At 49.5% G+C, this 13,973-nt stretch overlaps 1 protein-coding gene across 3 annotated transcripts in view; it reads left to right on the top strand.

Annotated features, from left to right (window-relative positions):
• Positions 1 to 1,373: 1,373 nt before the first annotated feature.
• LOC143767589 (uncharacterized) overlaps positions 1,374 to 13,973 on the top strand; it is a 70,620-nt gene continuing 58,020 nt past the window's right edge. For 2 of the 3 annotated variants that reach the window (XM_077256003.1, XM_077256001.1), the window contains exons 1-6: positions 3,135 to 3,299; positions 3,558 to 3,699; positions 3,829 to 4,008; positions 4,091 to 4,214; positions 4,298 to 4,395; positions 4,594 to 4,684. In XM_077256003.1, coding sequence (XP_077112118.1) covers positions 3,163 to 3,299; positions 3,558 to 3,699; positions 3,829 to 4,008; positions 4,091 to 4,214; positions 4,298 to 4,395; positions 4,594 to 4,684 — 772 coding nt within the window. In that variant the 5' untranslated portion in view covers positions 3,135 to 3,162. Of the gene's footprint in view, positions 1,485 to 3,134; positions 3,300 to 3,557; positions 3,700 to 3,828; positions 4,009 to 4,090; positions 4,215 to 4,297; positions 4,396 to 4,593; positions 4,685 to 13,973 lie in introns of those variants that run through there. The other variant, XM_077256002.1, reaches the window with a different exon arrangement.

Genomic DNA, 13,973 nt, shown 5'->3' with positions numbered 1-13,973 from the left:
AGGGTGGAGGTTGGTGCTGGAGGCCCCATTATTCTCTATGTGGAGTGCGGCTCTGCGGGTGGAGGTCGGTGCTGGAGGCCCCATTATTCTCTATGTGGAGTGCGGCTCTGCGGGTGGAGGTCGGTGCTGGAGGCTCCATTATTTTCTATGTAGAGTGCGGCTCTGCGGGTGGAGGTCGGTGCTGGAGGCTCCATTATTCTCTATGTGGAGTACGGCTCTGCGGGTGGAGGTCGGTGCTGGAGGCTCCATTATTCTCTATGTGGAGAGCTGCTCTGCGGGTGGAGGTCGGTGCTGGAGGCTCCATTATTCTCTATGTGGAGAGCTGCTCTGCGGGTGGAGGTCGGTGCTGGAGGCTCCATTATTCTCTATGTGGAGTGCGGCTTTGCGGGTGGAGGTCGGTGCTGGAGGCTCCATTATTTTCTATGTAGAGTGCGGCTCTGCGGGTGGAGGTCGGTGCTGGAGGCTCCATTATTCTCTATGTGGAGAGCTGCTCTGCGGGTGGAGGTCGGTGCTGGAGGCTCCATTATTCTCTATGTGGAGTGCGGCTCTGCGGGTGGAGGTCGGTGCTGGAGGCTCCATTATTTTCTATGTGGAGTACGGCTCTGCGGGTGGAGGTCTGTGCTGGAGGCTCCATTATTCTCTATGTGGAGTGCGGCTCTGCGGGTGGAGGTCGGTGCTGGAGGCTCCATTATTCTCTATGTGGAGTGCGGCTCTGAGGGTGGAGGTTGGTGCTGGAGGCCCCATTATTCTCTATGTGGAGTGTGGCTCTGCGGGTGGAGGTCGGTGCTGGAGGCTCCATTATTCTCTATGTGGAGTGCGGCTCTGAGGGTGGAGGTTGGTGCTGGAGGCCCCATTATTCTCTATGTGGAGTGCGGCTCTGCGGGTGGAGGTCGGTGCTGGAGGCTCCATTATTCTCTGTAGAGTGCGGCTCTGCGGGTGGAGGTCGGTGCTGGAGGCTACATTATTCTCTATGTGGAGTGTGGCTCTGCGGGTGGAGGTCGGTGCTGGAGGCCCCATTATTCTCTATGTGGAGTGCGGCTCTGCGGGTGGAGGTCGGTGCTGGAGGCTCCATTATTCTCTATGTGGACTGCGGGTGGAGGTCGGTGCTGGAGGCTCCATTATTCTCTATGTGGAGAGCTGCTCTGCGGGTGGAGGTCGGTGCTGGAGGCTCCTTTATTCTCTATGTGGAGAGCTGCTCTGCGGGTGGAGGTCGGTGCTGGAGGCTCCATTATTCTCTATGTGGAGTGCGGCTTTGCGGGTGGAGGTCGGTGCTGGAGGCTCCATTATTTTCTATGTAGAGTGCGGCTCTGCGGGTGGAGGTCGGTGCTGGAGGCTCCATTATTCTCTATGTGGAGAGCTGCTCTGCGGGTGGAGGTCGGTGCTGGAGGCTCCATTATTCTCTATGTGGAGTGCGGCTCTGCGGGTGGAGGTCGGTGCTGGAGGCTCCATTATTCTCTATGTGGAGTGCGGCTCTGAGGGTGGAGGTTGGTGCTGGAGGCCCCATTATTCTCTATGTGGAGTGCGGCTCTGCGGGTGGAGGTCGGTGCTGGAGGCCCCATTATTCTCTATGTGGAGTGCGGCTCTGCGGGTGGAGGTCGGTGCTGGAGGCTCCATTATTTTCTATGTAGAGTGCGGCTCTGCGGGTGGAGGTCGGTGCTGGAGGCTCCATTATTCTCTATGTGGAGTACGGCTCTGCGGGTGGAGGTCGGTGCTGGAGGCTCCATTATTCTCTATGTGGAGAGCTGCTCTGCGGGTGGAGGTCGGTGCTGGAGGCTCCATTATTCTCTATGTGGAGAGCTGCTCTGCGGGTGGAGGTCGGTGCTGGAGGCTCCATTATTCTCTATGTGGAGTGCGGCTTTGCGGGTGGAGGTCGGTGCTGGAGGCTCCATTATTTTCTATGTAGAGTGCGGCTCTGCGGGTGGAGGTCGGTGCTGGAGGCTCCATTATTCTCTATGTGGAGAGCTGCTCTGCGGGTGGAGGTCGGTGCTGGAGGCTCCATTATTCTCTATGTGGAGTGCGGCTCTGCGGGTGGAGGTCGGTGCTGGAGGCTCCATTATTTTCTATGTGGAGTACGGCTCTGCGGGTGGAGGTCGGTGCTGGAGGCTCCATTATTCTCTATGTGGAGTGTGTCTCTGCTGGTGGAGGTCGGTGCTGAAGGCTCCATTATTTTCTATGTGGAGTGCGGCTCTGCAGGTGGAGGTCGGTGCTGGAGGCTCCATTATTCCCTATGTGGAGTGTGGCTCTGCGGGTGGAGGTCGGTGCTGGAGGCTCCATTATTCTCTATGTAGAGTGCGGCTCTGCGGGTGGAGGTCGGTGCTGGAGGCTCCATTATTCTCTATGTGGAGTGTGGCTCTGCGGGTGGAGGTCGGTGCTGGAGGCTCCATTATTCTCTATGTGGAGTGCGGCTCTGCAGGTGGAGGTCGGTGCTGGAGGCTCCATTATTCTCTATGTGGAGTGCGGCTCTGCGGGTGGAGGTCGGTGCTTGAGGGTCCATTATTCTCTATGTAGAGTGCGGCTCTGCGGGTGGAGGTCGGTGCTGGAGGCTCCATTATTCTCTATGTGGAGTGCGGCTCTGCAGGTGGAGGTCGGTGCTGAAGGCTCCATTATTTTCTATGTGGAGTGCGTCTCTGCGGGTGGAGGTCGGTGCTGGAGGCTCCATTATTCTCTATGTGGAGTACGGCTCTGCAGGTGGAGGTCGGTGCTGGAGGCTCCATTATTCTCTATGTGGAGTGCGGCTCTGCGGGTGGAGGTCGGTGCTTGAGGGTCCATTATTCTCTATGTAGAGTGCGGCTCTGCGGGTGGAGGTCGGTGCTGGAGGCTCCATTATTCTCTATGTGGAGTGCGGCTCTGCAGGTGGAGGTCGGTGCTGAAGGCTCCATTATTCTCTATGTGGAGTACGGCTCTGCAGGTGGAGGTCGGTGCTGGAGGCTCCATTATTCTCTATGTGGAGTGCGGCTCTGCGGGTGGAGGTCGGTGCTTGAGGGTCCATTATTCTCTATGTAGAGTGCGGCTCTGCGGGTGGAGGTCGGTGCTGGAGGCTCCATTATTCTCTATGTGGAGAGCTGCTCTGCGGGTGGAGGTCGGTGCTGGAGGCTCCATTATTCTCTATGTGGAGAGCTGCTCTGTGGGTGGAGGTCGGTGCTGGAGGCTCCATTATTCTCTATGTGGAGTGCGGCTCTGCGGGTGGAGGTCGGTGCTGGAGGCTCCATTATTCTCTATGTGGAGTGCGGCTCTGCGGGTGGAGGTCGGTGCTGGAGGCTCCATTATTCTCTATGTGGAGTGCGGCTCTGCGGGTGGAGGTCGGTGCTGGAGGCTCCATTATTCTCTGCGTTATGGAAGATGAGTCTATGAGAGAAACGTATTCAGCTGCCGACTCTGAAGAAGAAACTGCTTGTTGTCTGTGGCCTAAATATATAGGTTTTATTAGTAGATGTCAAAGAAGAAAACTAAATAGTGTAAAATAATAAATCTCCTCATATGTTTCCCTTATTATCTCCAGTAATTGTATTATTACACAGGATTTTTATGATATTACATCGGCTCATCTTCTCATTCAGGTCTCGGATCTTCTCAGTGAAGATCCTTCCATTGAAGAGAATTTTTTTGGCTTATCCATCAAAGATGAATATAGACAGAGACAAGATGGTGGAGAGGATATTACACCTCACCCTAGAGATCCTCTTCCGGCTTACTGGAGAGGTGAGAGATTCTGATGACGTCACATTACATCATTCTTATCTATGGGAATAACAGATGGACAGAACTGGAGAGGTGAGGACTCTGGAAATGTCTGTAGTGAGATTTATTAATGTGTCTCTCCATAACCAGGATTACACAGTAGTGAAGAAGACCTCTAGTGAGCGCTGTCAGGACCCTGTGTCTGAGGGATGGGGAAGACCCTTGAGCCCAATCACGGGGCCTCCACCTCACCCCCTGATACATAAGGACATCAATGACCAGAAGATCCTAGAACTCCTCTACAAGATGATTGAGCTGCTGACTGGAGAGGTGACACTGCTGGGAATGCTGGGACATTATACAGTAACGCTATGAAAGGATCGGGGGATGACGGTATCATTGTATGTGTCAGGTTCCTATAAGGTGTCAGGATGTTGCTGTCTATTTCTCCATGGAGGAGTGGGAGTATTTAGAAGGACACAAAGATCTGTACAAGGACGTCATGATGGAGGTTCCCCAGCCCCTCACATCACCAGGTAATGGACAGGACTAAATACACACAGCCTATAATTATCTGTATGTAAAGAATGAATTCAGTCCCTGTATGTGTTTCCTCCAGATCTATCCAGTAAGAGGACAACACCAGAGAGATGTCCCCGTCCTCTTCTTCCACAGGACTGTAAACAAGAAGATCCCAATGTTCCTCAGGATCATCAGGTAGATGGAGACAAGGTGTCAGGAGATCTCCCCTGTGATGTGTAGACGGCTGTGAAGGTCTTGTGCTCAGTATTGTTTTATCCACCAGTATTATATGTTTTATACTTGTGTAATGAGAACAGTGGAGATGGCAGGATTAGAGCTGATCATAGATGTGACTTCTTCGTCTCTCTGTGATTGATACAATATTTGTTTCAGGGTGAAGATCTGACCCATATTAATACTACAGAGATATATGTGAGGGGTGATGAGTGGTGTAAAGAGGAGATTCCTACTTGTGACCACCCAGGTGAGTAGTAACCACTTAGTATAGAGAAGTAAAGAAGTAGTTCAGTCATGTCACACTATCCCAATGACTGGGTATTGAAAGCTCTTTTCTATAGAGCTTACAATCTGGGAAATCCACCTACCAACATAAATTAGGAGGCACTGACCATTACCTGTCCAGGTCTGTAAACTACAAAGCCAAATGACAAAGACAAAAGAGCACCACGCAGTCATAGAGTGCAAACATAGAACAACACTTTATTGGATAAAATTATACATATAACAACCAGAGAGTTAGTGTTAGAAAGGGCTAAAAGATGACAAAAATGCCAGCAGCAACATGTGAACAGTAAACCAGCCCAAGGTACGGCGATCCCCAGCTGCAGAGAATTTAAAGTATACTATAAAAAGATGGTATATAGTGCAATTCGTAGAGGCTCAGCCCCACAGGATAGCAGAACTCATCCAGAGTACATGGAAGAAATGTAAATAACCAGTGATTATACAGGTAAAGGCACATAAATGAACTACTACACATCACCTGGTAATAGCGATCCCGTGGTAAACCTCCGCAGTATGGGGACCCCGATCCATCCTGACGCGCGTTTCGGTTAGGATACCTTTCTCAGGGGGCGCGTACATAGAATGGGCATAGAGGAGTATATATAGGAAACCCATAATGGAGACTGCATGCCACCGCAACATACTGCTTCCGCCCAGTCCAGCACGCCGAACAACGACGACCGGAAACGCATGGGGCCCCATGTGATCTGGAAGTACGTGCGCGGCTGTCAGAGAAGGACGGAGCAGTAACAGAGCGGCGCATGCGCCTAAAGTGATCAGTGCGTAGACGCCATCTACAATAGGGGCAATGGAAAGGGCAAACAGAAGCGTTTAGAAGCAACTATTAGCGTAGAAGGACAACAAGGAGATATGCAGATATAACAGCATATCAAATAATACATACGGACAAATGCAGTTATAAAAATGAATTGTACAAAGAGATAGACACATTGGCCAAGAGGAGACTGTGACCACTTTACATAATATAATATATCAAATAATAATATAAAATACAATGACCATAAACAAAACAATATAACATGGTACAGTCCCACAAGGCACATGAGCATTGATGATAGCATCATAAAAAGTAATAACAGTACTAACAGCATGTCCGCATATGTCCCCTACACCCCAATGGGGAAGGGAAGAACCCAAACGATGGCTTTATCAGGGTAGGGAAAAATGACAAAAATAGCAGTCCATCAGCTTCAATTTCCATGTCACATAGTCCAGATGAGTTCCAAAAGCACAATAACCAATTCAGTATAGCGATATGGGAATCCTAAGTAATAAAAAGGTGAATTAAAAACAGAACAACAATAAAAGAATTAAAACAAAATGTGCACAAATTGCAAGAAGGCACACTAAGCACACCAGTGCAGCGACTACAGGAAGGGAGCATAACTAATGTTCTCATTCAGACCTGCAGGGTATACGGTATTGAGGGACCAAATCCAACGTGTTTCCAGTTGGCCCAAACGTTTAAACAAATTCCCGCCACGGATATTAACATTGAGCATATCTATACCCCGCACCCTAAAAAGGGAACTGTCACTATGATGTTTAGTCCTGAAATGTCTCGGGATTGTTTTGAGGCCAAATGACAGCGTAAGTAGACTGTGCTGACAGGTTAGAAAATCACTTGAAGAAAAATATTATAATGGGCCTGTAAGAGAAATCAGAGGGTAACGATGCTGTTACATTTGTAAAGGCGATTCTGCTGTTTCAGTGTGGTCATTCTCACTCCTGTGGCACGGATGCCAACATGCTCAATGTCCCGGCCAGTCGGCGATCTATCTGTTCCCTGTTGTGCCTTCCTGCTTCTCTAGGTCTGCATACACTCGCTCCGATTCTTAAAGGGGCAGTGCTCGCTGCAGTGCTGTGGGAGTTGCTCCAGCCAAAAGCTGGTAGGCATCAGGTACAGGTGCTTCTCACAAAATTGGAATATCATCAAAAAGTTAATTTATTTCTCTGATCGCCCATGACGGCACCACGGAGAGAGGGGATCCGCCCACCAAGGACAGGAAACCTACGGATAAAAAAGGCGGTACCACTCTCCTGCATCAGTTGGTTTCCTGTCCTTGATGGGAGACCTACGGACTTACCAGTTCGACGTTGGAATTCCGGGGCCATCCAGTCCGATTCAAGGCAGCTGGGGTCCCTCTGCCTCGGCTAGGTTGGTGACCCGAAGCGCCACCGCTGGGAGCCAGGGGCGACAGGGTGTGCGGGGGAGGTGACAAGGAGTCGCGGTCACCTCCCCAGGTAAGATGCAGCAGCGGCAACATCCAGGGGGGTCCCTCTGTGGTTGCGGGAGGTGCAGCGCGACCCTCCCTGAACAAAGCATGAGTCTGCACGCTGTACCGCCATCGGGCGTGCAGTGGAACGCGCTACAAGGGCTGCATAGGACCGGGGGCGCCGGTCAGCAGCGCCATAAATGCTTCCCGGGCGCCATCTTGAAAGTCGGCGCATGCCCGGGATCCAGACTGGTCTCGCTGGAGCTCGAGCGGCGCGGTCTGCGCAGGCGCTGAAGGGCGCCGCTCGGGCGCTGGGCGCGCGCCGCTTGTGCGGCGCGGTCTGCGCGGGCGCTGGAGGGCGACGCTCGAGCGCCGGGCGCGGTCTGCGCAGGCGCTGACGAGCCGCTCGGGCGCTAGGAGCAATCTGCGCAGGCGCCGGCGGTGAGCGCCGAGCTAATAGTCGGCGTTCGGCGCTCCTCCCCGTGGGCTGCGCAGAAGCGGCGGGGGAGTTTAAATATAGGATCCACATCCTCCCAGTGGCTCTGCTGTAATAAGCAAAAGAGCCTCATGAGTAGTAGTGCCGCAGCGTCAGCTCAGCATACGCAGACCAGCAGCAGTATGAGCGACCCGACATCACCTCAGCCCGAGTCACCTCCACCTGTAGCATCGCCGCCGCAGCAGCAGCAGCAGCAAAAAAGGCGACAGCAGAAAGGGCACCAGGACACCAGCAAAGAACGCCAAAAGTCCCAGCACAGTAAGGAGTCCAGTACGGCGTCGGGGAAGAAGCCAGAGGCAGACAATCCCCAACCGGTATTTATGGGTCCTGGAGGTGGTAAGTGGATCTTTGTGAATGTCAGAGACAGTAAGATTGTTATTTGTCTCTTATAGGGGAGGAAAAGCGTATGTAAAACTAAGCACAAAAGTTGCGCCATCTGTAGAGAGGATCTTCCACCTACATGGGATAAGAGACTATGCAATACTTGCATTCAACAAACTTTATCCGACAACCTTCCTGGGTTTGCAACAGACCTTAAGAGCCTGATTAAAGAACAAGTAGAGGACACCTTCAGATCACTAAAAAGTGGGAAAAAAAGGAGAAAAACCAGACTCAGGTCCCCATCTCCCGTCTGAAAATCAGGAAGTGATAGTGAGAATTCAGTGTCCTTCAACTCTTCCACCTCATCCTCATCATCTACTTCTTCCTCGGGGGGACATAACTGTTTCCCTCTAGAGGATACTGATGGCCTCATAAAAGCCGTGAGAAGTACCATGGGTCTGGTAGACTCCCACCCTAAAAAATCGGTACAAGACATAATGTTTGGGGGCCTGGAACAAAAAAAGAGAAGAGCTTTCCCTCTTAACGAAGCAATAGCAGCCTTAATTAAGAAAGAATGGAAGAAGCCTATGAAAAAGGCTCTTCTAACGCCTAAAAGAAAATACCCCTTCGAGGAGGAATCCTGCTCCTTTTGGGAGAAGGCCCCCAAATTAGATGTAGCGATCGCTAAGGCCTCAAAAAAATTTTCCCTCCCGTTCGAGGACATGGGGGTCCTAAAAGACCCTATGGACAAAAAGGCAGACGCCTTTCTCAAAGGTACCTGGGAGGCAGCGGGAGGAGGCCTGAAGCCGGCGGTAGCGGCAGCATGTACTTCACGCTCCCTGATGATTTGGCTGAACCAACTAGAGGGCCAATTAAAGGGGAAAACTTCCCGGGACTCAATGCTAGACACACTACCTGTAATGAGAGGGGCCGCGGCTTTCCTAGCTGATGCCTCGGCCGACTCTATCAGGCTATCCGCCAGAGCAGCAGGGTTTGCTAATGCGGCCAGGCGCGCCCTCTGGCTTAAGAATTGGCCAGGCGACCTACAGACGAAAACAAAACTGTGCACTATCCCCTGTGAAGGAGAATTTCTGTTTGGTTCCACCCTGGATGACATCTTGGAAAAAGCGGGGGACAAGAAAAAATCCTTCCCCCCTCTGGGTCTCCCCTCTTATAGGAAGCCCTTTCGGAACAAGAGGTTTTTCCGTAAGAACACGGGGAGAAACCAGGGGAAATGGGAAGATAAAAAGAACAAAAATAAGGGATTTATCTTCAATAAAAAACCTCAATGACAACAAAAAACCTTCACAATGAAGGTTCGCCCCAGGTGGGGGGGAGGTTATCTCTTTCTCCCAGCCTGGGAAAAGATTACCTCAAGTCGATGGATACTAAACATCATAGAGTCGGGACTGAGATTAACATTCAAGAGGTACCCCCGTCCCTCTTTCAAGATAACACCCACAAGATCCTCGGCAGAAGAGCAGTTGACGTTAGAAAACGAGGTTGTCGGGTTAGTAAAAAAAGGAGTACTCCTGGAAGTTCCCCCTCAGGAAAGAGGGCAAGGGTACTATTCCCCTCTTTTCTTGAGGAAGAAGCCAGATGGTTCCTTCAGGACCATTATCAATCTGAAAAACCTAAACAACTACCTAGAGGTTCAAGCATTCAAGATGGAAACAGTAAAATCATCTATCAAGATGTTATTTCCTCAATGCTTCATGGTGGTCCTGGACCTAAAGGACGCGTATTATCACGTCCCAATACACAAGGACCACCAAAAATTCCTCAGACTGGCAGTCCACATCCAGGGAGTCCTAAGTCACTTCCAGTTCTCAGCTCTACCATTTGGCTTAGCAATCTGTTGTGAATTGCGTTTTGCTCCCTCTAGTGGTCATTAGTGATTTGACACTGGAGCTTCTGTCTTCTCCTATTTGCTCACCTGGGCCGTTAGTTCAGGGGCGTTGCTATATAAGCTCTCTGGACCTTCAGTTCTATGCCTGGCATCGTTGAATTCAGAGCTAATCTGTTGTGCTCTTGTCCTTTGATCCTGGTTCCTGTATTTCAAAGCTAAGTCTGCTTCCTTGCTTTTTGCTTTGGTTTTGTTTTGTATTTTTGTCCAGCTTGTTCCAATCTGTATCCTGACCTTTGCTGGAAGCTCTAGGGGGCTGGTGTTCTCCCCCCGGACCGTTAGACGGTTCGGGGGTTCTTGAATCTCCAGCGTGGATTTTTATAGGGTTTTTGTTGACCAGATAAGTTATCTTGCTTTATTCTGCTATTAGTAAGCGGGCCTCTCTTTGCTGAACCTGGTTCATTTCTGTGTTTGTCATTTCCTCTTACCTCACCGTTATTATTTGTGGGGGGCTTGTATCTTGCTTTGGGGTCCCTTTCTCTGGAGGCAAGAGAGGTCTTTGTTTTCTTCTCCTAGGGGTAGTTAGATTCTCCGGCTGGCGCGTGTCATCTAGCGATCACCGTAGGCATGATCCCCGGCTACTTCTAGTGTTGGCGTTAGGAGTAGCTATTTGGTCAACCCAGTTACCACAGCCCTATGAGCTGGATTTTTGTATCTCGCAGACTTACACGTTCCTCTGAGACCCTGTCCACTGGGGTCATAACAGCAATCGCCCCGAGGGTTTTCACAAAGTTGGTGGCGGAGGTAATGGTGCACCTCAGGGAAGAAAATACCCTGATCGTACCATATCTGGACGACTTCCTGGTGATAGGCTCCTCCCCGCAGCATTGCAAGAGCCAACTAGACCTTGTGATTCATTCTCTAAAAAATCTAGGTTGGCTAATAAACCTAGAGAAATCCAGACTGGTGCCTTCTCAGGTTCAGGAGTACCTAGGTCTCACTCTAGACTCCAAACAAATGGAATGTCGGCTCCCAGAGAGCAAAATACAAAAGATAAAAAGTTTAGCGTTAAGAGTACAATCTCTCCCGTCTATAACACTCCGTCAGGGCATGTCCCTATTAGGCTCTATGACCTCTTGCATCCCGGCGGTCCAGTGGGCCCAACTACATTCAAGAGATCTCCAATGGCAACTACTGTCAGAGCAAAACCGTCTAGTAGAACATTTAGACGGGCGGTTAACATTGTCTCCTCGCACCAATCACTCCCTGACTTGGTGGACATTGCAGAAAAATCTTTCCCAGGGGGTCCCATGGGTAATTCCGATCTCGAAAGTCCTAACTACGGACGCAAGCCCCTCAGGGTGGGGGGCTCATCTGGGCGACCTAGTAGCCCAGGGTATTTGGTCTCCGTCCCTTGCAAACAATTCCTCCAATATGAAGGAACTCCTGGCAGTGAAATTTGCCCTTCAGGAATTTTTGGGAGTCCTTCAATCTCACCATGTAAGGGTGATGTCAGACAATCGAGTAGTAGTATCCTACCTAAATCATCAGGGGGGTACCCGTTCCAAAAACCTAATGGAAGTGACCAGCTCAATCCTTCAGATAGCCGAGAGCAGCCTTCTATCCCTGACAAGCCTACACATAAAGGGGGTAGACAATTACAAGGCAGACTTTCTAAGTCGTTCCAGCCTAAAACAGGGGGAATGGGAACTAAACCCAGTGATATTTACTCAGATCACAAAAAAATGGGGGGTTCCCAAAATAGATCTCTTTGCGAGCCATTTAAACAAAAAAGTAACCTCCTTCTGCTCCCTATCTCCCTTGGGAAACCCAGTAGCTGTGGACACTTTCCTGATTTCTTGGGGTCACCACCTGGTCTATGCCTTTCCTCCTCTCATCCTGATTCCAGCAGTGCTGAGGAAGATTCGGGAGGACGGGGCACTGGTCATCTTGATTGCCCCGTTCTGGCCGAAGAGACCTTGGTTCTCATGGATGAGGAAAATGTCAATATCCGACCCGTGGGTATTACCAGACCTCCAGGATCTGTTGTCGCAGGGCCCAGTTTGTCATCCGCAAGTCAAGAACTTGCACTTGACAGCTTGGTTCTTGAGAGGAAGATATTAGAAAACAGAGGGTTCTCTTCAGGCGTAATCTCAACTCTGTTAAAAAGTAGGAAGCCGGTTACAACAAGACAGTACGGCAAAATATGGAAAAAGTTTTTATCTTCTTCAGGGGCAAAAATAGGGAAAGAGATTCCCCTTAATTCCATATTAGAGTTCCTACAAAAAGGTTTGGAGATGGGTTTAGCCACCAGTACCCTAAAAGTTCACGTGGCAGCATTAGGAGCATTATTCAATTTTGACTTAGCTTCAAATAGGTGGGTCTCTAGATTCATCAGAGCAGCAGGAAGATCGAGGCCTCTGCCAGTGAAAGTGGTTCCACAATGGGACTTAAACTTGGTCCTTAAAGCCCTGACTAGTCCACCATTTGAACCATTACACAAAACTTCAATAAAAAACTTGTCTCTCAAAACCGCTCTGTTAGTCGCCCTCACTTCTGCCCGTAGGGTCAGCGACTTCCAGGCTCTATCAGTTAATGCCCCTTACACACAAATTTTAGAGGATAGGGTCATTTTAAAAACAGACCCAGCATATCTCCCGAAAGTGGCTTCAAAATTTCACAGGTCTCAAGAGATATCTCTCCCCTCCTTCTGTCCCAACCCTACAAATAAGGAGGAACAGACATTACATACTCTGGATGTAAGAAGGTGTCTCTTACAATACCTAGAAGCCACTAGAGAGAGTAGGGAGGATTCCTCTCTGTTTGTGTGTTTCCAGGGTCCCCGGAAGGGGAAAAAAGCTTCTAAGGCCACCATAGCAAGATGGATCACGGACGCCATCAGTCTTTCATACTCGGCAAGTGGGATGTCCGTTCCCGGGGAGGTTAAGGCTCACTCGACAAGGGCAGTGGCGACTTCCTGGGCGGAGAAGGCCGGAGCTTCTATAGACCAGATATGTAGAGCTGCTACCTGGTCCTCACCATCTACATTCTATAGGCACTATAGATTGGACCTAATCTCTTCCTCAGATCTTACCTTCGGTAAAAGGGTTCTGGAAGCAGTGGTCCCTCCCTGAATGTACTATCTATGCAATTCTCTCCGTGGTGCCGTCATGGGCGATCAGAGAAAAATATAGTTCTTACCGATAACGGTATTTCTCTGAGCCCATGACGGCACCCGTACATTCCCTCCCTTCACTTATGGGTGTGCACATTCAAAAAGTGCCATAGTCTATTCATAGTCTACTTTTAGTTAAAGTCACGCGGTATCTTATTAGGCTAAACAGTTAAAAATTACAAATGCCTTAGTAGTCTCCCATCATTCTCTATGTAAACAAACTGATGCAGGAGAGTGGTACCGCCTTTTTTATCCGTAGGTTTCCTGTCCTTGGTGGGCGGATCCCCTCTCTCCGTGGTGCCGTCATGGGCTCAGAGAAATACCGTTATCGGTAAGAACTATATTTTTCAGTTCTTCAATACAAAAAGTGAAACTGATATATTTTAGAGTCCTTACAAGCAGAGTGATTTATTTCAAGTGTTTTTCTGTTAATGTTGATGATTATGGCTTACAGCCAATGAAACCCCAAAAGCCATTACTTCAGTCAATTATAATAATTAATGAAAAACACCTGCAAAGGCTTCCTAAGCTTTACAAAAAGTCCCTTAGTCTGTTTCAGTAGCTCCACAATCATGGGAAAGACTGCTGACTTGATAAATGTCAATAAAGCAGTCACTGACACTCCACAAGGAGGGAAAGCCACAAAAGGACATTGCTAAAGAAACTGGCTGTTCACAGAGTGCTGTATCCAAGCATATTAATGGAAAGTTGAGTGGAAGGTAAAAGTGTGGTAGAAAAAGGTGCACAAACAACCGCGATAACCACAGCTTTGAAAGGATTGTTAAGTAAAGGCCATTCAAAAATTTGGGGAAGATTCACAAGGAGTGGACTGCTGCTGGAGTCATTGCTGCAAGAGCCACCACACACAGACGTATCAAGTACATGGGCTACAAGTGTCTCATTCCTTGTGTCAAGCTACTCGTCACCAATAGACAATGCCAGAAGCGTCTTCCCTAGGCCAAGGAGAAAAAGAACTGGACTGTTGCTCAATGATCCAAGGTGGTGTTTTCAGATGAAAGTGAATTTTGCTTTTCATTTAGCAATGAAGGTCTCAGAGTCTGCAGGAAGAGTGGAGAGACAGACAATCCAAACTGCTTGAATTTGAGGTCTAGTGTGAAGTTTCCACAATCAGTGATGGTTTGGGGAGCCATGTCATCTGCTGGTGTAGGTCCA

This window comes from Ranitomeya variabilis, chromosome 4, assembly GCF_051348905.1.
Source record: "Ranitomeya variabilis isolate aRanVar5 chromosome 4, aRanVar5.hap1, whole genome shotgun sequence".
Classification (NCBI taxonomy): Eukaryota; Metazoa; Chordata; class Amphibia; order Anura; family Dendrobatidae; genus Ranitomeya; species Ranitomeya variabilis.
The sequence above is the reverse complement of the archived record's forward strand: the minus strand, read 5'-3'. Positions and strand labels throughout refer to the sequence as shown.